The sequence below is a fragment of the Malaclemys terrapin genome, chromosome 4, assembly GCF_027887155.1.
Source record: "Malaclemys terrapin pileata isolate rMalTer1 chromosome 4, rMalTer1.hap1, whole genome shotgun sequence".
NCBI lineage: Eukaryota > Metazoa > Chordata > Testudines > Emydidae > Malaclemys > Malaclemys terrapin.
The window spans coordinates 35,873,436-35,896,502 of NC_071508.1; the positions used below are offsets into that span (position 1 = coordinate 35,873,436).

At 46.9% G+C, this 23,067-nt stretch overlaps 1 protein-coding gene across 1 annotated transcript; it reads right to left on the bottom strand.

Moving 5' to 3' along the window:
• Positions 1-713: 713 nt before the first annotated feature.
• On the bottom strand, positions 714-21,798 carry LOC128836104 (uncharacterized). Its single transcript, XM_054026121.1, has 3 exons — positions 21,122-21,798; positions 19,679-20,242; positions 714-796 (listed from the first exon to the last, which is right to left on the bottom strand). Exons 1-3 carry the CDS (start codon positions 21,657-21,659, stop codon positions 714-716), a joined length of 1,185 nt encoding a protein of 394 aa, XP_053882096.1. The 5' UTR covers positions 21,660-21,798.
• Between the last annotated feature and the right edge of the window lie 1,269 nt (positions 21,799-23,067).

The following is a 23,067-nucleotide window of genomic DNA, read 5'->3' on the forward strand; positions in this document are numbered from 1 at the left end:
CACTTTGTGTACCACTAACTCAAAAACTCCAGAGTAGGCTCATTACGTTTTTACAAGCCCCTTAAGTAAACAGAGCACATTAACACATGGCTTCAGAGTTCGCAGACAGACCCCAAAGAGCTTGCAAAAAATCATCCTACAAAGCACCTAACATCAAACCCCTAGTGCTTACTATTTATGAGTCAATGGGAGTATTCTGAAGAGCCAGAACTATAACAGATAGCAAAGATCTGGCCTTAATGGTTTCCAGTGCCTCTCCCCAAACAAATTTGAAACCTTAATGGAAATCACATGTCTGAAATCCAAGTGATTTCCATTAAGAAAAGCATCTCTCCTGGCTCCTGCAATCATGGAGCTGGGACCAGGACACACGACAGGTTAGAAAATAGAAGAGTGATACTGCAAATCTGAAGGAACAGAAATGGACACCGTGTAGAGTCAAAGACGAGGGTTTATTAGGCACAGCGCTGGCGGAGTGTCACTTTGCTTATTAGGCTCAGAGACACTGTTCAACAATTGATGACAATAGATTGTATAGGGTGCTCACGGGCGGAGAGAAGTGACCGGGTGGGAGGTCCCGAGCCCCTGGATAGGTTCTAGCAGCAAGACAAGATTAGCACAATAAGCCAATAGTCTAAAAGATTATATAATGGCCCCGCCCACGGCTCATGTTAACATATTGGTAATACACAGGTGTTTTCCCTCAACTATTCCTATTGCAATGTGTAGGTTAAATCCTGGATTTTGGGGACCATAGGAATGAGGTAGCTCTTCCGGTTGTCCAACTGGTACATTCCTGGGGGTTTAAAGCAAAAAGACAGTGAAAAGTACACAGTGAGTAGTAATCGTTTTAGGGTTCACCATTGTGTTTCTGAGAACTAGGGTTGCCATCTGCAAAGGAGGATACATCTGTGAAGGGGGCAGGATGTCATATCTCATACTGACATGTTGGGCCTCTCCCTGAACCCTGGTAAGCATTTGGGGACAATGTTCGCTATCCCCTTTCTGCACTGGGAGTAGACTTTGAGGCTCTTCTTAGTGCTGTAACTCATGATAAGAACACCCAATTACTATTCCCCATCTGGAGTTTTGCTGACTTCGCTTATCTAGTTGAAACAAAGCAAGGTTGTCTCCTGCTTTTCTTAGCCATATATTATTCATTGTTAGCTAGGCCCCAGGCCTCAGACCAAGCTGTGGAATTTAGGCCTGTGTGAAAAGTTCTTAGACAGAGACTATGGCTAAAATTTTTACATATACATTAATGGATTTTGGCCCTTCAAAATCAAACTTTAAAGCTGTAACACATGTTCCCAGACAAAGCTAAATCCAAACATTTTAAGCAGCTGTTGGAGGTAGCCTTCATTTTAGGAACTAAACTAATTAACCTATGTACCAATTAAGCAATTCTGAAATTCCATCAAATGCAAAAGCTAGGCATAAATAATTCATTGCCATTTTTGTGGTTATAAAAAGTTATTAAATGTAATTTTTAATGTCAGATTTGGGGAGGAGAAGAGATGATTTATTTGGATTCTTTTTAAAAACTAACTCCAGTAAGCAGTACATGTGTATTTTCTCCAGCAGACATCTCTCCCAACCCCCACAGCCCAGGTAGTGCTGGGAGACACAGAGATGAACTCTCCTCTTTCCCAGGCCACCACCCCCCAGGAGATCAGTCAATGTGGAATAATCTTTCACTCACTCTTTTGCATGCTCATAACACTTTTCCTGATCTGCCTAAATGTCCCCCCCCTTTTTTTAAAGTTCATCCAATTACTCCTAATTACTCTCCCAGGTATGGAAAATCATCAGCATCATACTTAGAAACTACTCATTTGGAATCCTAGATACGTAAGTAGCACAGGAAATGTTAGAAAGACGCGATCAGGGATTTGGTTGGTGGATTCCTCTGTGCTAACCCCAGGTGCTTTTGTTTTGTTTTTGTTTGCTTGTAACCTTTAAGATGGACCCCAAGAAAGTTATTTTTGGTATTTAATCCCTAACAGCCTGAGTTTTCAGATTTGTTTTCTTTCTTTTGCCAATAAATTTTACCTTTTTAAAGAACCTGATTGGATTTCTGTGTCTTAAGAGGTTTGTGCACATGTTTTTAGTTAGCTGGTGGCAACAACTGATTTCTTTTTCTTTCTCAGCTCTTCCCTGGAGGTGGGGGTGAAAGGGCTTGAGAGTACCTCAAAGGAAGGAATTTCCCAAGTGCGCCCACCTGGCCTCTCAAAGGGGTTCTGCACTTGGGTGGTGGCAGCATTTACCAATCCAAGGTCAGAGAAAAGCTGTAACCTTGGAAGTTTAATTCAAGCCTGGAGTGGCCAGTATTAATTTTGAAAGTTCTTGCAGGGCCCCACATTCTGCACTCGAAGTGCTAGAGTGGGACTATAGTGGGTCACTGATGTGGGTGGTGGCATCAGGAGTACTGTGTTCCCCTGAGAGGAGGAGCCCAGAGCATTGGCACTGCTGTAGGACAATACCCAAGGGAAGGGGCGCCATGGTCTGGGAGGGATGCAGGTCCTGGCATGGTGGAGACGGAAAGGTTGGGTAATGGCGGGTGAGACACCGCCAGAGGAGGGTACTCCAGCGCTGGAAATGAGCTAATTTACAGACTGACCAGCAGGAGGTGCCACGGCAGTGAGTGCGACCTTGTTACACAAAGGAAGAAGGGGAACTATTCGTTAATATCTGAAGAGGCCCGTAATGCTGTTAGAGTAGCTGAGACTCTGCTTCATGGGTTCGAGTAGGACCTGAAACCAGAGGGTCTCAAGGCAGCTAAAGACTTGCTATGAGGGAATCTGAGACAGGTGACTGAGAAGAGAAGAGAAGCCATCTGTAAAGCTGGTGGCTATTTGCCATGTTTGCCAATCAGGATACTGCGTTAGGCCAGCATAGTTACTGAGGGTGTATGTTTGTGGGAGAGAGGCTCACTAGGGGGAATGTGTTTTGTATAACTCTAGACCGCTTGTATAATTATTTCTCAAATAAACTGCTCTGTATTGCAGATAAGGGATTTTGACTTTTCACTGGTGAAAAGGCCTGCCAAACCAGGGGCCGGTAAAGATCCATTTCAATAGCTCCCAAATAAGCATGTTTATTAACTATATACAGTCATACAAGGCCTAGTTTAATACACACTGCTCCTCTGACTAGTTTCTGATGGCTTCTAAAACAGAACAGTGATCACCACTAATCAGCTCACAAACTACTTAAAGGGGTATTACTTTATTCCTATATACTACAATTCTTCTGCTTGGGCTGCCAACTTGACGTGGTGAAGCTTGCATATACTTAAGATGCTAAGAGCAATGCCGTCTGGAGTCCTGTACTCCTGGTAGGGTCACCCATGGCAGTAAAGTCGAAGGCGAGGCACCAGACAAAGTGCAGCCCAACAAAACCCAATACAAGACCGCAATGGTAGAGCAGGCGGATGAAGCAGGATCACCTCTCAGCGGCTTTGAAGGCGGACAAAGGCTGCAACTGAGGAGAATCCCCTGGTCATCTTGGACCTCCTTGCCACCAGACAAAGGTGCCTCTTCTGTCAAGATTTGTGTGGCTGCTGGTGCGCAACAGCTCACCGACATTAAACTATTCACACTCAGGCTTCTTTCACAGAAGACTTTTTTCTCACCCATAAAGTCCTGCGGTGATTTGCAAGTGGTGACGGGGACAGGTGAAGTGATCACCAGGAGTTCCTAGTCACAGACCCATACATAGGCGGTGACTGCAAGATGGTCATCATGTGCCCCTGGACTGGGATGGGGGGCATTTTCAGCAGCAGCAGTTATGACTGAGCAGGTCTTTTTAGGAACCCCTCTGCTCACCCTACTTAGGAAAGGGGATCGAAAAGGTGCCCCGAACATAAGTTATCCCACCATGCCTGACTGGATAACCGCATCCAGGGGGAATCACTCCTAATGTGGTCGAAAAACAAAAATGTTTTTTTGCAACTTGGAATGTCCGTATCCTACTAGATTAATGCAAAAATGAAAGACCTGAACACAGAACAGCATTTGTTGCCCGAGAACTCTCAAGGTACAACACTGACATTGCTGCTGTCAGTGAAACAAGACATGCAGATGAAGGTCACTTGAGGGAAGAGAGCGGTGGTTACATTTTCTTTTGGAAAGGAAAACCAGCAAGCATTAGGCAAATACACGATGTTGGCTTTGTAATCAAGAACCTTCTAATCAACCGCATGACTGAGCTCCCCATCGGCATCAACGAGCCCCTTACGACCCTCTGCATCCAATTGGTCAATAAGTTATTTGCCACTGTCACCAGTGTATATGCACCAACACTTGATGCTGAAGAAGAACCAAAAGATTCCTTCTACACTGACCTTGATACAATTTTGTCATCCATTCCAAAAACAGATAAAATAATCCTCTTAGGAGACTTTAACGCAAGAGTTGGCCGAGATTCTAATATATGGACTAGCACAACTGGGAAGGAAGGAATGGGAAAGATCAATTCTAATGGTATCCTTCTACTCAGCAAATGTGCAGAATATGACCTTGTGATCACAAACACAATCTTCCGACAAAACAACAAGTACATAATGATGTGGCAACATCCCCGCTCAAAACAGTGGCACCTCCTAGACTATGTCATTGTCAGAACACAGGATCTAAGATATGTCCACATCACCAATGTCATGAGAGGAGCCAATGATTGCCAGACTAACCACCGCCTGATAAGATCAGTCATGTCCATCAGGATTGCACTGAAACATTGAAAGCAATCCAAATCACACAGAAGGCAATACAATATCCAAAGATTTCAATCCTCATTGCACCAAGACAACTTCCAAATACTCCTCAGTGAAAAATTGGCCATATGCATACCTGGAAATAACAACACAATTGTCGAAGAAGACTGGGAAGCCCTAAAACAGATTATCCACAAGACTTGCCTGAATCGATTGGCCTTGCTACCCACCACCATCAAGACTGGTTTGACAATAACAACATTGAGATTACAGCCCTTTTGAACCAGAAAAGGAAAGCTTTCTGTGACTGGCAAAACCAACCACTATCAAGTCAGAAGCAGAGCTCTTTCCACCAGCTCAAAGCTAAAGTTCAAAGGAGGATCCAAGAAATCAAAAACAAATGGTGGGAGGACAAAGCAAAAGAAATCCAAACATTTGCTGACAGACATGATATGTCGAGCTTTTTTTGTGAGGCAAAGACCTTCTGTGGACCACGCTCATATGGTCTCACATCTCTGTGATCCAAAGATGATAGTACCCTTCTTAAAAATAATGAATCCATCAAAGAGCACTGGAAGGAACACTACCAAAAGCTTCTAAATCAAGAAGAGACTGTGACTGATGACTGACGATACCATGGATTCCATTCCTCAGCACCCAATCTGGGAAACTCTTGCCAACCCACTGACACCTGATGAGATCTGCAAAGAAATTAAACAAATGAAGGACAATAAAGCACCAGGCCCTGATGGCATATCTTCTGAAGTACTGAAAGTGGGGGGAGCAACATTGACTAACAAGCTTAATTTGCTACTCCTTAAAATCTGGTGAACTGAAGAAATCACAGCTGATTTACGTAATGCTGACATCATCACCATTTTCAAAAAGGAAGACAGGACTGAATCGACTGTGACAACTATTGCCCTCCTCTCTATCGTTGGGAAGATTCTTGCTAGAATCGTACTGAATCGCCTGCTCCCCCTTGAAGAGGAAGTATTTCCAGAGTCCCGGTGCGGCTTTGTTCAGACCATCGAGAGGCACCACTGACATGATTTTCGCAGTCAGGCAGATCCAGGAAAAATGTCAAGAACAACACCAGGAGTTGTATATGGCCTTTATTGATCTGACCAAAGCCTGCAACTCTGTCAACTGTGAGTCTCTGTGGAAAATCATGTCAAAGTTTGGCTGCACAAGCAAATTTATCACCATTGTTAGACTCCTCCATGATCAGATGACTGCCTCTATCCTGTGCAGTGGCTCTACCTCTGAGCCCTTTGTCACTAAACTGGTGTAAAACAAGACTGTGTACTGACACCCACCCTTTACTCCGTTTTCTTAGCAGCTATGAAAATACTAATCCAAGACTGTCTACCACAGGGCATTGGCATCCAATATCAGACTGACAGCAACCTCTTCAAACTCTCTTGTCTCCGTGCCAGAACTAAAGTAACATCAGCAACAATAACTGAACTCCAGTACGCAGATGAGTGTGCTGTAGTCGCTCACTCAAAGGAGAATCTACAAACAGTCCTTAATTGCTTCTCTGAAGCTTACAAAAGTCTAGGACTAATTCTAAACATCATCAAAACAAAAGTTCTCCACCAGCCAGTCCCCGGTTAATCATCAGACCCAGCAAGGAAGATCTACATTGACAAAGAAGAACTGGAAAGTGTAGAACACTTTGCCTACCTTGACAGCCATCTCTCACAGAGGGCAGACATAGATGTCAAGATTCAGCACAGAATCCACTGTGCCAGCCCTTGCCTTGGGCAGACCTTCTCATCAGGTGTTCAACAACCACGACATCAGAACACATGCTAGACTTTTATTTTATAAAGCGGGAGTAATCCCGACCCTCCTCTATGGCTGTGAGACTTGGGTGACCTATAAAAAACACGTGAAAAACCTGGAATGTCAGTACCAGCACTTTCTTTGGAAGATCCTCAATATAAAGTGGGAGGATCATTGCACTAATGCCAGTGTCCACACAGAAGCTAATATCTTCAGCGTTGAGGCCCTGATTATCCAGCACCAGCTGAGGTGGAGCGGACACTGAGTGTGTGTGCCTGCTGTACGTCCAACTTACCAAAGGAGAAAGGAAAAGGGGATGCCAAAAGAAACACTTTAAAGACACCCTCAAAATAAACATCAAGAGATACAGCATTGACACCTCACACTGAGAGACAGCAGCCCAGGATAGGGATGACTGGTAAAGATTTGTCAGAGAGGGAACGTCCACTTTTGAGGAAAAAATACCCTGGCCAAAGCAAAATGCCAGAAAAGAAAGGAAAGACAACTGTCATGCAGCAATCATGGCCCATGTCTGCAATGTTTGCCAACGAGCCTGTGGCTTGAGGATCGGATTCATCAGTCACCTAGGGACCTATGAAAAATAAAACAAGTGAAAGAGACCATCCTCGACCTCGAGGGATTGCTGACGATATACTACAATTAGTTGAAACAGTCTTTAGTGTTGCCATGAGTCTCATACAGCAGCATTGTGGCTTGGTACACTTTCCTTTTCAAGGAATTTAGAGAGCTCTTCATCTCCACTTTTTCCTTTTTAATTCCAAAATTCCATAAAGAAACACCAGGTCTCAGTTTGGCTAAGATTGTGGTAGACCAGAGGCCAGCTCGCACTAAGGCTGTAAGCATCAGCTGAGCACTGACAAATTCATATCTGGAAACCAGTCCAGCTGTCATGCGTGTTAGTATTGTAAAAACAGATCTGAAGATTATATGAATGTGTTCAGCATTTATACTACCTGAAAAGCTAGTAGGATGTTGCATGGATTGTTCTCACTCAGCTATACCCAAGCCTTAGAAAATATTTGCATCAGAAACTTCTGTGACTATATAACTCACCAAACAAGGAAAAGGGCTTGTGTAATGCAAATAATGGGTCATTGTGTGAGATCAAGGATCAAAGAGTTTAAAATGCATTCCTCCTTTCCCTCTCCCACCAGGAAGACAAGACCTGCCTGTAAACTGTTGCTATCAGCTTGATTTCTGAGGAGCAAAGATATAAAAATGCCACACCAAGAAAAAATCAAGGTCTCTCTTTCCTTTTTGGATTCTGACAGGGCCAGATATATTAAGACTGAAGCAGAGATCCCTAGATCTCTGGGTTTGCCCTGAAGGACATTTTGAATTAACAAATCTCTACAACTTTGTTAATCCTAGACCATAGATGGTAGCTCATCTGTGTGTTATATGTCTGTGTTGGATGGTTTTCCCCTCACCCTCTCCCCTGATTCTTGTTATGCAGATAGAAAGCAGAAGACCAGAAGTCCGAAGTGCAGGAAATGTGATATTTATTAGGGTTAGTTCCAAGCAAGCATATTCCAACGCCCTTCACACCAGTTGGGCTTATCTCTATACATGAGCAGAGTTTTCCTCTTCCCCTCCCACAACTACAGTTCTATACGCCGAGAGAACCCCTTCTTCTTCTAATCCCTAGCTCCACACACCGATGGATTTCCCTCTTCTTGGTGTTCTGTTTCCAACTCTGATGATGCAGAGCTTTTACCCCATGTCCCCCTTTCCAGATCTGATGCTGCAGAGCCTTGCCTGTGTCCCTGTTCTCCAGTCCCCCGTTCCCATTCCCCTTCCCCCATTCCCTTCCCCCACTTCTTAGAAAGCCCATATATACCTGCAGTGCATGCCCCTAGTCCCACCCTTTACAATTTATGGTCATGTTCTGTTTTCGAGGATCATGAGTCTCTGTATCCCTTTTGTATCCCATGGGTGGGGTGAAGAGTGAAGTTGTGCTTAGGCCCAAGGCCAGGCTTTACTTTGACCTTTAGTGTTTCTTATGCCTCCCCTCCCCTCCTTTGCCCCGCCTAACTGGGTGTTTGGCTTGGCTTGAGAGAGAAGCCAGGCAGCTTTCCAGTTTATGCTCATATATTACACTCCTCCATAACCTATAACACTTCAGCTCCATCTCTTATCTCTTCCCATTATACTAGCGAACCCATCTGGCCAAGCAGATACTGTTGTAGGAGCAGCAGTGATCTGTATGCTATGTATAACCTGTATGCTCAAAAAGTATGTTACACTCCTCCCCATTTGTCTCCTCTCCCTCTTTGAATACCTGTGAAGTGGCTTTCTCCCACCCCTCCCTCCTGGAATGCTTGTGGGAAGAATGGGCTGCTTAAACAGCTGGAAGATCAGAAGAGCTCCTAGATAGACAAGATGTCTGGGACTCCAATTAGGCAGCACTCACACACCCAATGCATGGACACTCCATGGACACTGGCTGAGGTGGAGTGTGACCAACCAGATGCAGCCAAGTCATCTCCAGTCACAGGCCATGAGGAGCAGGTCCTTAAAAGGGGAAGGGGCCATGTGCTCAGGAGTGCCCTCACAAGCTTGTACCTCCCGTGAAGGCCCTTTGTCCGGACCGCCTGGCCAGTGGTTCGCTGTGTTGCATTCCATCGTGCCTCGGGAAGACTTACCTTCATCACACCATCCATCGCTGTGCTGCGGAACACTTAACTTAAAGGATCCTGACATCTCCAGTGATGAGCCAGTCCTGGGAGCGTGAGTATGTGAGTGTGAATGTGACCCCCCCCTTCTTTTGAGCTTAGCTATCAATATAATAAACGTGCTCCTTTCTGCCAAACTCTAGTGGGTCATTAGTCCTCCCCAAGCTTACTAGCTGACCCAATTTCGGGTAACAGAAACAACAGACAATGTCCCTGCTCCCCTGCCCACACATCAGCAAGGACAATTTCAGGTCAACAAACAGGCCTATAAACTAATAGCCTACTTGCTTTAACCTGTAAATAAATCTGTCATTTATTTTCTTAGTTATTAAATCTGTAGTTAGTTTACTATAGAATTGACTGCCAGTGTTGTCTGTGGTGTGAGGTCTAAGGTGTGAATTGACCTGAGATAAGTGACTGGTCCTTCGGGGATGGAACAACTTGTGTATTTTGGGATTTTTGGAGTAAAGCAATCATTTATGACATAAGTTGATCTGACCAGGTTGGCAAGATCGACTGAAAGGATCAAGGAGATTGTGACTTCATGGTAAGTCAGTTATAGTGCTTCAGAAGTTCACATTTGTCACAGGGTTGGAGAAATCTAATCACAGAAAACACACACGCTAGGAGGTTTCAGAAGCTAGGATTCCCAAACTGTGCAGAAGCCATAGATGGTACCCATGTGACCATAACCTGTCCCAAAGAAGTGCAGATAGATACACTGGCAGAAAAGGATATTCCCTAGTGTTGCAAGCTTTGGAGGACCACTGAGGGAGTTTCATTAATATATGTATTGATAAAGTGCATGAAACCAGGGTTTTTAGAAACTTGAGACTCCTTGACAGTGGGCAGGAAGGTACCCTATTTCTACAGAACAAGGATACCAAAATAGTTACTGTTTCATTATGATTCTGGGGGTCTTGGCCTACCCACTATTCCCCTAGGTTCTTCTTTGAGAGATGTTCCCATGTGTGCTCCACTGTAGGTGCGGCAGGACTTTCACATCTGGAGATGGAGATATTCAATAGCAGTGCCCATCAGGCCACACATGCACACCTCGCCTCCCCCATGCTGTGCACAGGTCATATATATGGTGCTGTATGGTCCAGCCAGACTCGGTTCCTTCTCCTCCGCCTGCGGTCTGGAATGGAACACTTAGCAGAGCCCAAGTTGTTCTTTAGATAGTAGCTTACCTGTTTTCTTCTTATCGTTGTTAGTTTCCCTTTTCTCTTTCTTCCTCCTAAAACAAAACAACCCCCCCCCCCAAAAAAAACACAGTTCTTTCCCACTCGCCTCACACAATCCTCGCTTCTACAAATCTCGCGTTATTAGGGTTACAGCTAGCCTGACTCTTGCTCACATAACAATATGAAATCCCCTTCAAATCCCTGTCAGTTCTTTCTCTACTTCCACACACACCCCTTTTGTGCTTCTAGCACAACAAACCTTCTTAAATCTCCATTTGCATCAAGCCTTGGATTTCAGATTCTGCATCGAATGCTTCAACCTCACGGGTTTTAATTAGATGCAATGACAATGCATGATTAGCATGGACATGAAAGGTATTACTATTATTATATCCTTTACAACAACCATAACATAATCCTAGACTAAACAACAACAATAAAAGCAGTAACATTCCCACAGTAATAATATGATGGGGTTGTTGTACAATTTTAGTCACAAAGCACAATACATCATACTTAGTACATAAAATAGACACTCTATAAGCTGTATGAAAGGCATTCTTTTCAACTTGATATATATTTTGAAGCATGTGAATTTGCCCTTGTAATTCAAAGATTCTTTGAACCTCTGGTAACAGTGAAAGCAAATTTTGAAATCAATCAGGTACTAAACTACCCTGTTTCCCCGAAAATAAGACAGTGTCTTATATTAATTTTTGCTCCCAAAGATGCGCTAGGTCTTATTTTCAGGGGATGTCTTATTTTTCAGAAATGAAAAATGCCTTATTATCGGTGGATGCCTTATTATCGGGGAGGTCTTATTATCGGGGGGATGCCTTATATTACAACGAGAGGCAAAACTGTAAGTAGGCCTTATTTTCGGAGGATGTCTTATTTTCGGGGAAACAGGGTAGTCCAATTAAAGGGTATCTGAAATCTAAGGGCTACTTGTAAAATTCTATCCGCAGGCCAGTAAATAATATCGTTGCCTGCAGCAGTAGTGAGATTAAAATGTATATCTCTCAACGTGGTGGTTTTAACATACACACAGCTATCATTAGCTTGAAAAAGTAGGTGTCCTGTCAGGGTAGTTCCTTGTCCCATACCTTCCCAACAAACTTTGTCAAACACTGTGACAACTTCCCCTTGTTTCAATTCCCTTAACACTAAAGTTGCGGGAGTTCCAAGGGCCAAAATGTCCACTGATTCCCTATTCCAATCCAAATATTGGGTGTTATTCCGGGAGCACTAACAACAAATCAGCTAGGCATTACCAGGTGGTCTAATCTCCCAGATGTCACTGAATAATCCAGTCCCAAATTCATCCTCCCCATGGACCCAGCAGGATTCGGTATGTGGGAGCCCACACCCCTCCTACCAGCCCATATGCTTGGAAGGAGCACTGTGAACGTCCGCACGTCCACCCAGAAACTCTCCAAGTATGTCTCCATGGCCACAGATCAGATGGTACTCCTGAAGTGTCTGTAAGGCAGCGGGCAAGCCTGGTGCTCGAGATCACTCCAAATGGCCATTAGCTGATTATTCAGGAAATCTTGAATTTCTGAACATGCCAGATCCCACTGCAATGCCTTCCCAGCCTCAGTGATATTCAATACCATCTCTGTCAACAACTTTTAGGTCATTGAACTAGGGGCAGAAATAACATGTAACTCACCATGTAACTCTGGCGTCATCTTGTGACTCTTTTCCATATCACACCTCATCACTGTATTCCACACCGGTACTGATGAAAGCTTACCCACAGGAATTCACACAACTGTCAGTCCTCACTATATCTGACACTTGAGATTCTCCACTTCTCAGACAGGAGCTATCCCAAGTCTCATGCACTTCACGATCAAGACACTCTTTACTCTCACCCACAAGACGGCACCTCCTCCTTTCCCTAGTGATGTCGACATCAGGGCAATTGGCATCCACTTACACCCTTGCCCTGATGCAGTTCAGGGCACCCAGCCTTTTCAGGGGCCCCTGTGGATGCAACCACTTATTGCCTTTCCCCCTAATTGGCCATATTGGGACCCCTGGGCCAAGTATAGGGCACAATTCAGTTATGCCCCACTGCTGCAAACACACCGACCTCCATCCATCCCCTCAATAATCTCTTGACCTCCAGAACCACAGCCTATGCAAATACCATCACTGGAGGAGGAACTGGAAGGAGAGCAGGATGAGGAGCTACCTCTGGTCCTCCATTTCTCTTCATCTTCACCTGATGAAGCCATCATGCCACCATTTCCCACAGAGGCTGATGATTTTTGTCACTTTCAGGAATTGTTTTGCAGAGTGGCTGACTCCCTAAACATCTCACTCCATGAGGTCAAGGAACAACAACACAAACTGATTAACATTCTTCATACCTCCTCTACAACAAAAATTGCCCTACCTATTAACAGTGCACTACTTGAACCTGCACATTTTCTTTGTCAGACTCCAGGGTCTATCTCCCCTACATGCAAAAGGACCAATAGGAAATATTATGTACCTGACCAAGATTGGAAATGTTTAGATCTCCTGGGCAGAAAATCCTATTAGTTTGCTACCCTCCAATTTCAAATTTCCAACTATGAGGCCCTCATGGCCAAATACAATTATAGAAATTATTCTAAGCTGGAGGAGCTTTGCCAGGATCTGCCAAAGGCAAAAATGGAACAATTCCTGCCCCTCATTTTGGAAGGTCACTTAATAGCCCTCACAGCCTTGCAGGTCTCCATGAACTCAGCTGACACAGCTGCCCGATCCATTGCTATCATGGTAGTAATGTGACGTTCACAGTGCTTGCACCTTTCAGGATTCCCTAAGGTGGTGCAAAATGCGGTCAATGATCTCCTGTTTGAGGGACAAAAACTCTTTTCTGAGTGCACGGATAACTCCTTACACTCACTGAAAGACTCTCGAGCCACTCTAAAATCCCTTGGTATATACACACCACAGCCAAAATGAAGATCGGGAAAATAACAGCTCCCTCCACAATCTCCCCCCTGAGCCACACTACCTACAGCAGCAGTTTGACAACCAACGCAGTCATCACTGAGCTCAGACAATCGCCTGCACGAGGGGCACCTTCTCAAACACCCTCTAATAAGCAGCAAATTTGAAGGTGTGGCTGAGGTCCAGAGAACCTTCTGCCTGCTCCAGTTGCCCCTACTATTTGTAATGCTATCTATACACCAACAGTTTGGCAACCGCCTTGCTCCATTTTTATCATCTTGGATGCTCATTACCTCATACAGATGGGTCCTGGAATAGTAAAGGAAGGTTACTCCATCCCCTTCCTAGCTATACCACCCCACCAACCACCTCCACCTCCCTCTTCGGGGTCCCCTTTCACTAGCCCATCCTGGAGAGGGAGGTGAGACATCTTCTACAACTGTGAGCCATAGAACTGTTCCCTCCACAGCATAGAGAACGCGGTTTCTACTCCTATTACTTCCTGGTATAAAAGAAGTCTGGTGGTTTGCGCCACATCCTAGACTTCTGCAATCTCAACAAGTTTGTCAAACTACAGCAGTTCAAGTTGGTCACCCTATCCACCACCATCTCAGCACTGGAACAGGTGATTTGTTCTCAACCCTTGACCTACAGGATGTATACTTTCATATTGCAGTACACCCTGCTCACAGACTTTTCCTACCATTCATCGTTGTCCATGGTCACTACCAGTACATGATACTACCCTTTGGACTACCCAGAGCTCTGGGAGTTTTTTCCAAGGTACTCGCAATGGTCGCAGCCTTCCTCCGCAAACAGGCATCACCATTTTCTCATATCTAGATGACTGTCTTCTCAAAGCGTGATCCAAGATTGAAGCACTCTGAGCGGTTCATACTACAATGACCCTCTTTACAAAACTGGGCCTCCTTGTTAATTTCAAAAAGTCTGCACTAACCCCAGTGCAAACACTGGAATTCATTAGTGCTGTACTCAATGTGAAGTGGGCAAGAGTGTTTTTACCACCTCACACGTTCACAGTGATAACACAACTAGTCTCAACTGCCCAAGCATACCCCCCAAATCCCAGCACATATATGTCACCAATCTCTGGGCCATATGGCTACTTTTGTGGTCTAAAATGTGAGGCTGCACATGCGGTGTCTTCAGGGCTGGCTCTGTACGGTATATCTTCCTCACAAACACAGCGTGCAAAAACTCCTGTCCATGCCAACCCAGGTCAAGGACTCACTAATTAATTTCATTAATTGCACCCTCAGCAAGTTTGCAGAAGACACTAAGCTGCGGGGAGAGGTAGATACGCTGGAGGGTAGGGATAGGGTCCAGAGTGACCTAGACAAATTGGAGGATTGGGCCAAAAGAAATCTGATGAGGTTCAACAAGGACAAGTGCAGAGTCCTGCACTTAGGAAGGAAGAATCACATCCACCGCTACAGGCTGGGGACCAACTGGCTAAGTAGCAGTTCTGTAGAAAAGGACCTGGGGATTACAGTGGATGAGAAGCTGGATATGAGTCAGCAGTGTGCCCTCATTGCCAAGAAGACCAATGGCATATTGGGCTGTATTAGTAGGAGCATTGCCAGCAGATCGAGGGAAGTGATTATTCCTCTCTATTCAGCACTGATGAGGCCACACCTGGAGTATTGCTTCCAGTTTTGGTCACCCCACTACAGAAAGGGTGTGGACAAACTGGAGAGAGTTCAGAAGAGGGCAATGGAAATGATTAGGGGGGCTGCAGTACATGACTTATGAGAAGAGGCTGAGGGAACTGGGGTTATTTAGTCTGCAGAAGAGAAGAGTGAGGGGGGATTTGATAGCAGCCTTCAACTACCTGAAGGGGGGTTCCAAAGAGGATGGAGCAAGGCTGTTCTCAGTGGTGGTAGATGACAGAACAAGAAGCAGTTGTCTCAAGTTGCAGTGTGGGAGGTCTAGGTTGGATATTAGGAAACACTGTTTCACTAGGAGGGTGGCAAAGCACTGGAATGGGTTACTTAGGGAGGTGGTGGAATCTCCATCCTTAGAGGTTTTTAAGGCCCAGCTTGACAAAGCCTTGGCTGGGATGATTTAGTTGGTGTTGGTCCTGCTTTGAGCAGGAGATTGGACTAGATGACCTCCTGAGGTCTCTTCCAACCCTAATATTCTATGATTCTACTTTGGTGGACGTGCCCTGAAAATGTCTGTGCTGGGGTCACTTTTCTTCAGCCTCCACCTACTGTGATATTTACCACTGATGCCTCCCTCCTCGGCTGGGGAGCACATCTATGCAAGCACACTATACAGGGCAGATGGATGCCCACTGAGTCCATATTACACATCAACCTCCTGGAACTAAGGGTGGTTCACAATCCCTACCGACATTTCCTACCAAACTGTACAAGTAATGACAGACAACCGCGCTTGCATGTATTACACCAACAAGCAAGGAGGTGTAGGTCCAATTCCCTATGCTAAGAAGCGATCAAGCTATGGAATTGATGTATTCACAATGGTATCTCCATCTCTGCTGCATCTCTCCCTGGACATCAGAACACCATGGTGGATATGCTGAGCAGAACCTTGTCACACAAGCATGAACGGCAGCTCGACGTGAGAAGAGTCCGACCTATATTCTGTCGATGGGGTCACCCCACCATAAACCTTTTTGCCACTCACAAGAACACCCACTGCCCTCAGTGCTGCTCCAGAGCAGGCCCAGAATGGGGATTCACTATGGGATGAATTCCTTATGAACTGAAACATGACACTTCTCTATGCCTTCCCTCCCTATCCCCTACTGTTCTGAATATTATGCAAGATACAGGAAAATCAAGCTCTGGTTATACTAATAGCACCAACGTGGCCATGACCATGTACCTGCTTCATATGATGCTCTCTCAACCTATAGACCTTCCCCCAGCATTGTGGTTCCTCTCTCAGGACAGGGGATGCATTCATCATCCTAATCTACAGCTGCTCCCCATGAAAGCTTGGCTCCTTCGTGGCTCCGGCGTTTGGAAATAACCTCATCAGATTCAGTAAAACACATCTTGATAAATAGCAGCTGTGATTCTACCAGACGTACCTATTCCCACAAGTGGAACGGGTTCCAACTTCGGTATGCCGACAGACAGGTCGATGCAGCCTGCGCTTCATTACCGCTCACATTGGACTACCTCCTTCAACTCAAACAGCACAGATTGGCTTTTAGTTCTCTTAGAGTGCACCTGGCTGCAATTACCACATCCACTGCCCTGTCGAGGGATATTCAGTATTTGCACACCCCCTTGTCAAATGTTTTCTTAAGGGTGTTTGAAACCTATACCCTAATATATGTCTCACCCCTCCACTTTGACCCCAGCCTAGTCATATACTCTCTGACTAGACCTCCATTTGAGCCAATGTCAACCTCTCACATCTTCATCTAGCAATGAAAACTGCCTTCCTCATCGCCATTACATCAGCATGACATGTGGAAGAAATATCAGCCCTAATAGCATACCCAACATATACAATGTTTTATAGGGACAAAGTGACCCATCCTTCCATCTAAACGAGCCTATACACCTCCCCTCCTTCTTTTCCAAACTACACAATAATTACCAAGAAGTGGCTGTCCACACCTTAGATCTGAGATGTGCATTGTCCTTCTACTTGGATAGAACCAAACCATTCAGAAAATCGCCATGCCTGTTCATATCTGTCGCCGAAGGTTCTAAATGCTTCGCTATAGCTAAACACCGCCTCTGTAAGTGGATTTCACAGTGCATAGGCCTGTCTTATGACCTTCATAAATAAGCAACCACCTGCATTATGAGGACATACTCTACACAAGCGCTCTCAACCACCATTGCATTCCTCAATAATGTTCCCATAACAGATATATGCTGGGCTGTCACGTGGGCATCCTCTGATACGTTCGCCCAACAACAAGGATTCCTCTGCAGACACCATTCTTGGATATATCTCAGCAATACCAGCCACTCAGAAACGCCAAGTTTCCAGCTAGGGACATTGCTTTATTGTCACCTACAGTGGCACACCCATGGGGACATCGTTCAAAGAAGAAGAGAGGGTTACGCACTTTGTGCAGTAACTGAGGTTCTTGGAGATGTGTCCCCCCCATGGGTCTTCCACTACCTGCCCTCCTCCCCTCTGCTTCAGAGCTTAATGTTTGGGCTCTGCATCAGAGAAGGAACTGAGGGCGGTCGGACCTCACAGCCCTATATATATGACTTGTGCACAGGGCAGGGGAGGGGAGGTGCACATGTGCCATCCAACAGGCACTGTTATTGAAGATATCTGATTCCAGATGCAAAGGTGCTGCCGCACTTACAGTGGAGCACCCATTGGGACACACATGTCAAAGACCCTCAACTACTGCACAAGCTGAGTAACCCTCTCCAATGAAAGTTTACCCCAGTAGAAGGCAGCCAGGTAGAAGACAGTGACTACACCCTCATCAGATGCAGGATGGTGGTGGAGTGTGCCTTTGGAAGGCTGAAAGCCAGTTGAGATGCCTACTCATTCACAATGACTGCTCAGTACCCTCCCCAGTGTTGCTTCTGTCACTGGTACCTGTTGCATTCTCCATTCAACATTTGTGAAAACAAAGGAGGGAGAATTAATCCTGCATAGGCAGCAGGGATAGAACCTTTGCAAGATGCTTTATGCCAGCCTGAAACCAGAGCTTGGGGCCTTAGTTCTGGAAATGGGCAAGCACTGCAAATTAGAAATGTGCTGGGCTTTCATATGCTGGATTTGTAAGAGGAGTGATTTGTACACTAATCACTTGCAATGTGGCAGGAGGAGAAGCCTGTGATGGGGCCAGATACCCCACCCAGCCAGACATACCCTGCCAGCTGAGGGAAGTACTGGAGGGTTCCTCTGATGCTGCTTTTGCTTTTATGAAGGGGAGAGGGGACCTCTGAGCAGCTTCCAAGGGAAAGCAGGGTCCCCTGCTGATACCCCTGCTTGTAAGGGAAGGAAGCCCCTGCCTGCCAAGGAGGACATGTGACAGCCCCTTCAGCAGATAACTCTAGTGTGATTAGCCCTGGGACACAGCATATGGATGGAAACCTGGTACAGGGATGGGACCATGGCAGGAAGGGTCAATGTCATGGTGTGCCTACTTCCCTGGATTGCCCTATCCTGGCCCTGCCTGCTGCTTCTGTCAGGGAAATTACCAGACCTTCAGCAGCCTACCCCATACTCAGTATTGACAGCTCTCACATTTTTTTGGTGAGTCACAGGGATTTTGGCTGGGGCTGGAGCCCGTCTGGTGATGATAGGAGAAACTCCAGCCTTATAATTAATTTGAGCTCTGCCTTTGGGAAATCCCCCTATGATTGGCTGATTGCTCCACCTGCTGGCCTTCTGGGGCAGAGCAACCAATCAGAGCTGCTTAGGAAGAGCTCTCCCCACTCCCAGCCCCTCCCTTCCATAACTGGAAGCCATTCTCATAGGAGCAGGGGGAGCAGAAAGAACGCAGCAGCTTAGGGCTGTGAGCAATGAGGCTGGGATAGATGGCACGTCTACTCCTGCCGCCTCCCTCCCAACAACATCTGGCCTAGGAAGGCACAGGAGTGGGTGAAGAGCTCTTGGAGCCAAGTCCCTCACCCCAGCCTGGGATAGGGTGACCAGATCACCCAAGTCAAATATCGGGATGCGGGGGGGGGGGGGGGGGGAGGGGAAGAGGCAAAAAAAAGAAAAAACCCTTCCTCCGCAAGCGCTGGAGGGAGGCCCGGGAGACTCAAGGGAAGCGCGGGGCCGGGGTGAGTGAGAGTCCGGCCTGGCCCCGAGCAGGCAGGACTCAGTTGGGTGGTAGGGAGAGGACGGGGGCGGCCCGTGGGGCCAGGCGGCGGCTGTTCTCACCCCCAGGCAGCGGGACTCGGGAGCAGCCGCTGCTGCAGCTCCCACTGCCGCGGGGGAGGAAGCGGCCATGGCGCTTGGCGGCTGCGGCTCTGGTGCCCCCGAACCCCCCGATCCGGGGCCTGCTGCGGGGACCCAGCAGCGCGCACGCTGCGCCCAGCCCCTGGCCAGTCGCGTCTGGGCTGCTGCCCAGCTGGTGCTATCCTGCAGCGGCCCCGGAGTGGGGGCAGCAGGCCCCAGCCCCCCCCGTCCCGCTCGGGTCCCGCAGGGGTATGAACGGGGCTGGGCTGCCGATGCCTCCGCCCCGGGACTGCCGCGGGATAGCACCAGCTGGGAGGGGGAGGAACGGTGAGCCTGGGGAAGAGGCAGGGATTCGGGGAGGGAGCCAATCGGGGGAGGCAATAAAGTCATTGTTTTTTCACATTCATGCATTCTTTATTAATTCCTCACACAAGTAGGGGGATAATTGCCAAGGTAGCCTGGATGGGTGGGAGAGGAGGGATGGAAAAGGACACCCTGCATTTTAAAACTGTAACTCTTATTGAAGGCCAGCCTTCTGATGCTTGGGCGATCATCTGGGGTGGAGTGACTGGGTGGCCGGAGGCCCCCCCACCGTGTTATTGGGCGTCTGGGTGAGGATGCTATGGAACTTGGGGAGGAGGGCTGTTGGTTAAACAGGGGCTGTAGCGGCGGTCTCTGCTCCTGCTGCCTTTCCTGCAGCTCAACCATACGCTGGAGCATATCAGTTTGATGCTCCAGCAGACGGAGCATTGACTCTTGCCGTCTGTCTGCAAGCTGATGCCACCTATCATCTTCAGCCCGCCACTTGCTCTTTTCATCCCGCCATTCAGCCCGCCACCTCTCCTCTTGTTCATATTGTGCTTTTCTCATGTCTGACATTGACTGCCTCCACGCATTCTGCTGTGCTCTATCAGCGTGGGAGGACATCTGGAGCTCCGTGAACATATCATCCCGCGTCCTCCGTTTTCTCTTTCTAATGTTCACTAGCCTCTGCGAAGGAGAAACATTTGCAGCTGGTGGAGGAGAAGGGAGAGGTGGTTAAAAAAAGACACATTTTAGAGAACAATGAGTACACTCTTTCGTTACAAGGTCGCATTTTTCCTCTGCCTGCCGGTTTGGTATGAGAGATCACTCACGCAGTGCCCCAGGCAACATATTTCGGCTTGCAGGCAGCCATGGTAAGCCACAGTCTTTTGGCTTTTTTAACCTTCTTAACATGCGGGAAAGGTTTCAAACAGCAGCGCATTTCCCATATCAAGGATGAATTGGGTTGGCCATTTAAAATGGGTTTTCAATGTAAAAGGAGGGGCTGCGGTTTCCGGGTTAACATGCGGCACAAACCCAAGTAAACCACCCCCCAACACACACACCCGATTCTCTGGGATGATCACTTCACCCCTCCCCCCACCGCGTGGTTAACAGCGGGGAACATTTCTGTTCAGAAGAGCAGGAACGGGCACCTCTGAATGTCCCCTTAACAAAATCACCCCATTTCAACCAGGTGACCGTGAATGATATCACTCTCCTGAGGATAACAAAGAGAGATAAGGAATGGATATTGTCTGCATGCCAGCAAACACCGGGACCATATGCTGCCATGCTTTGTTATGCAATGATTCCAGACTACGTGCTACTGGCCTGGCGTGGTAAAATGTCCTACCATGGCGGACGGGATAAGGCAGCCCTCCCCAGAAACCTTTTGCAAAGGCTTTGGGAGTACATGAAGGAGAGCTTTCTGGAGATGTCCCTGGAGGATTTCCGCTCCATCCCCATACACGTTAACAGACTTTTCCAGTAGATGTACTGGCCGCGATTGCCAGGGCAAATTAATCATTAATCATTAAACATGCTTGCTTTTAAACCATGTGTAATATTTACAAAGGTACACTCACCAGAGGTCTCCTGTGTGCCCTGAGGGTCTTGGGTGAGTTCGGGGGTTACTGGTTCCAGGTCCAGGGTGACAAACATATCCTGGCTGTTGGGGAAACCGGTTTCTCCGCTTCCTTGCTGCTGTGAGCTACCTACAGTACCTCCATCCTCATCTTCCTCATTCCCCGAACCGTCTTCCCTGTGTGTTTCTCCATTGATGGAGTCATAGCACACGGTTGGGGTAGTGGTGGCTGCACACCCTAGAATGGCATGCAGCTCCGCGTAGAAGCGGCAAGTTTGCGGCTCTGCCCCGGACCTTCCATTTGCTTCTCTGGCTTTGTGGTAGGCTTGCCGTAGCTCCTTAACTTTCACGCGGCACTGCTGTGTGTCCCTGTTATGGCCCCGGTCCTTCATGGCCTTGGAGACCTTTTCTAATACTTTGCCATTTCTTTTACTGCTACGGAGTTCAGCTAGCACTGATTCATCTCCCCATATGGTGAGCAGATCCCGTACCTCCCGTTCGGTCCATGCTGGAGCTCTTTTGCGATCCTGGGACTCCATCACGGTTACCTGTGCTGATGAGTTCTGCGTGGTCACCTGTGCTCTCCACGCTGGGCAAACAGGAAATGAAATTCAAACATTCGCGGGTCTTTTCCTGTCTACCTGGTCAGTGCATCTGAGTTGAGAGTGCTGTCCAGAGCGGTCACAATGAAGCACTGTGGGATAGCTCCCGGAGGCCAATAACGTCGAATTCCGTCCACACTACCCCAATTCCGACCCGCAAAGGCTGATTTTATCGCTAATCCCCTCGTCGAAGGTGGTGTAAAGAAACCGGTTTAAAGGGCCCTTTAAGTCGAAAGAAAGGGCTTCGTTGTGTGGACGTGTCCAGGCTTAATTCGATTTAACGCTGCTAAAGTCGACCTAAACCCATAGTGTAGACCAGGCCTAAGGTGCCACAAGTACTCCTGTTCTTTTTGCGGATACAGACTAACACGGCTGCTACTTTGAAAACAACACTGTGACCCCAGGAGAAAGAGCTTTAATCACACCACTATGTGCCAGATTTTCCAAGGAACTCAGCACCCACCACTGGGGCTGGATGTTCAAGGGGACTGAAAGTCCCATTTACCCAGGGTGCTGAGCTCTTCTGAAAATCCGACCATAGAAGTCACAAGCTACTGCATGCTGAGCACTTTAGAAAGCCTGGCCCGATGTGAAAGGACACCTGTGAAAGGAGCCCACTTGTAACTTACCCCAGTTTCTGCAGTTTGAGTGTTTCAGTCCTTCACACAACTGTTTCACACCTGAATTGTCCATTGTTTTTTCTCCCAGGATCAGCTCTGTCAGCGTCTGGTTGGTGCTGAGAGCAGAGGCAAGATCCCCACAACAAGCAGCTGTGAAATGGCAACCACTCAGTCTGCAGGAGCCAGAGATATACAAAGATTTGTGACTGCTTATTTTTGCCCCATTCGCTGGCATCAGCAGTCTTCATTCTAGGCATGAATGTTGTGCCTGGCTGCCTGTGACCCCAGTGGGATGTTCCAGCAGCCAGGGATAAACCACTGTGCTCTGAGAGGAGCCTTTGGGATTATTCATAAATTCCAAGGCCAGAAGGGGCCACTGTGATCATCTGCTCTGACCTGCAGTATAGGACTTCCCCCAAACAATTCCTGTTTGAACTAGAGCAGAGCTTTTAGACAAAAATATTCAAACTTGATTTTAAAATTGGCAGTGACAGAGAATCCACCACAACCCTTGGTAAATTGTTCCAGTGGTTAGCTATTCTCACTAAACCTTATTTCCAGTCTGAATTTGTCTAGCTTCAACTTCCAGCATTTGAACCTGTTATACTTTCCTCTGCCAGACTGGAGAGCCCATTATCAAATATTTGTTCCCCATGAGGTACTTGGACACTGTGATCATGTCTCCCCTTATCCTTCTCTTTCCCAAGCTAAGTGGATTGAACTCT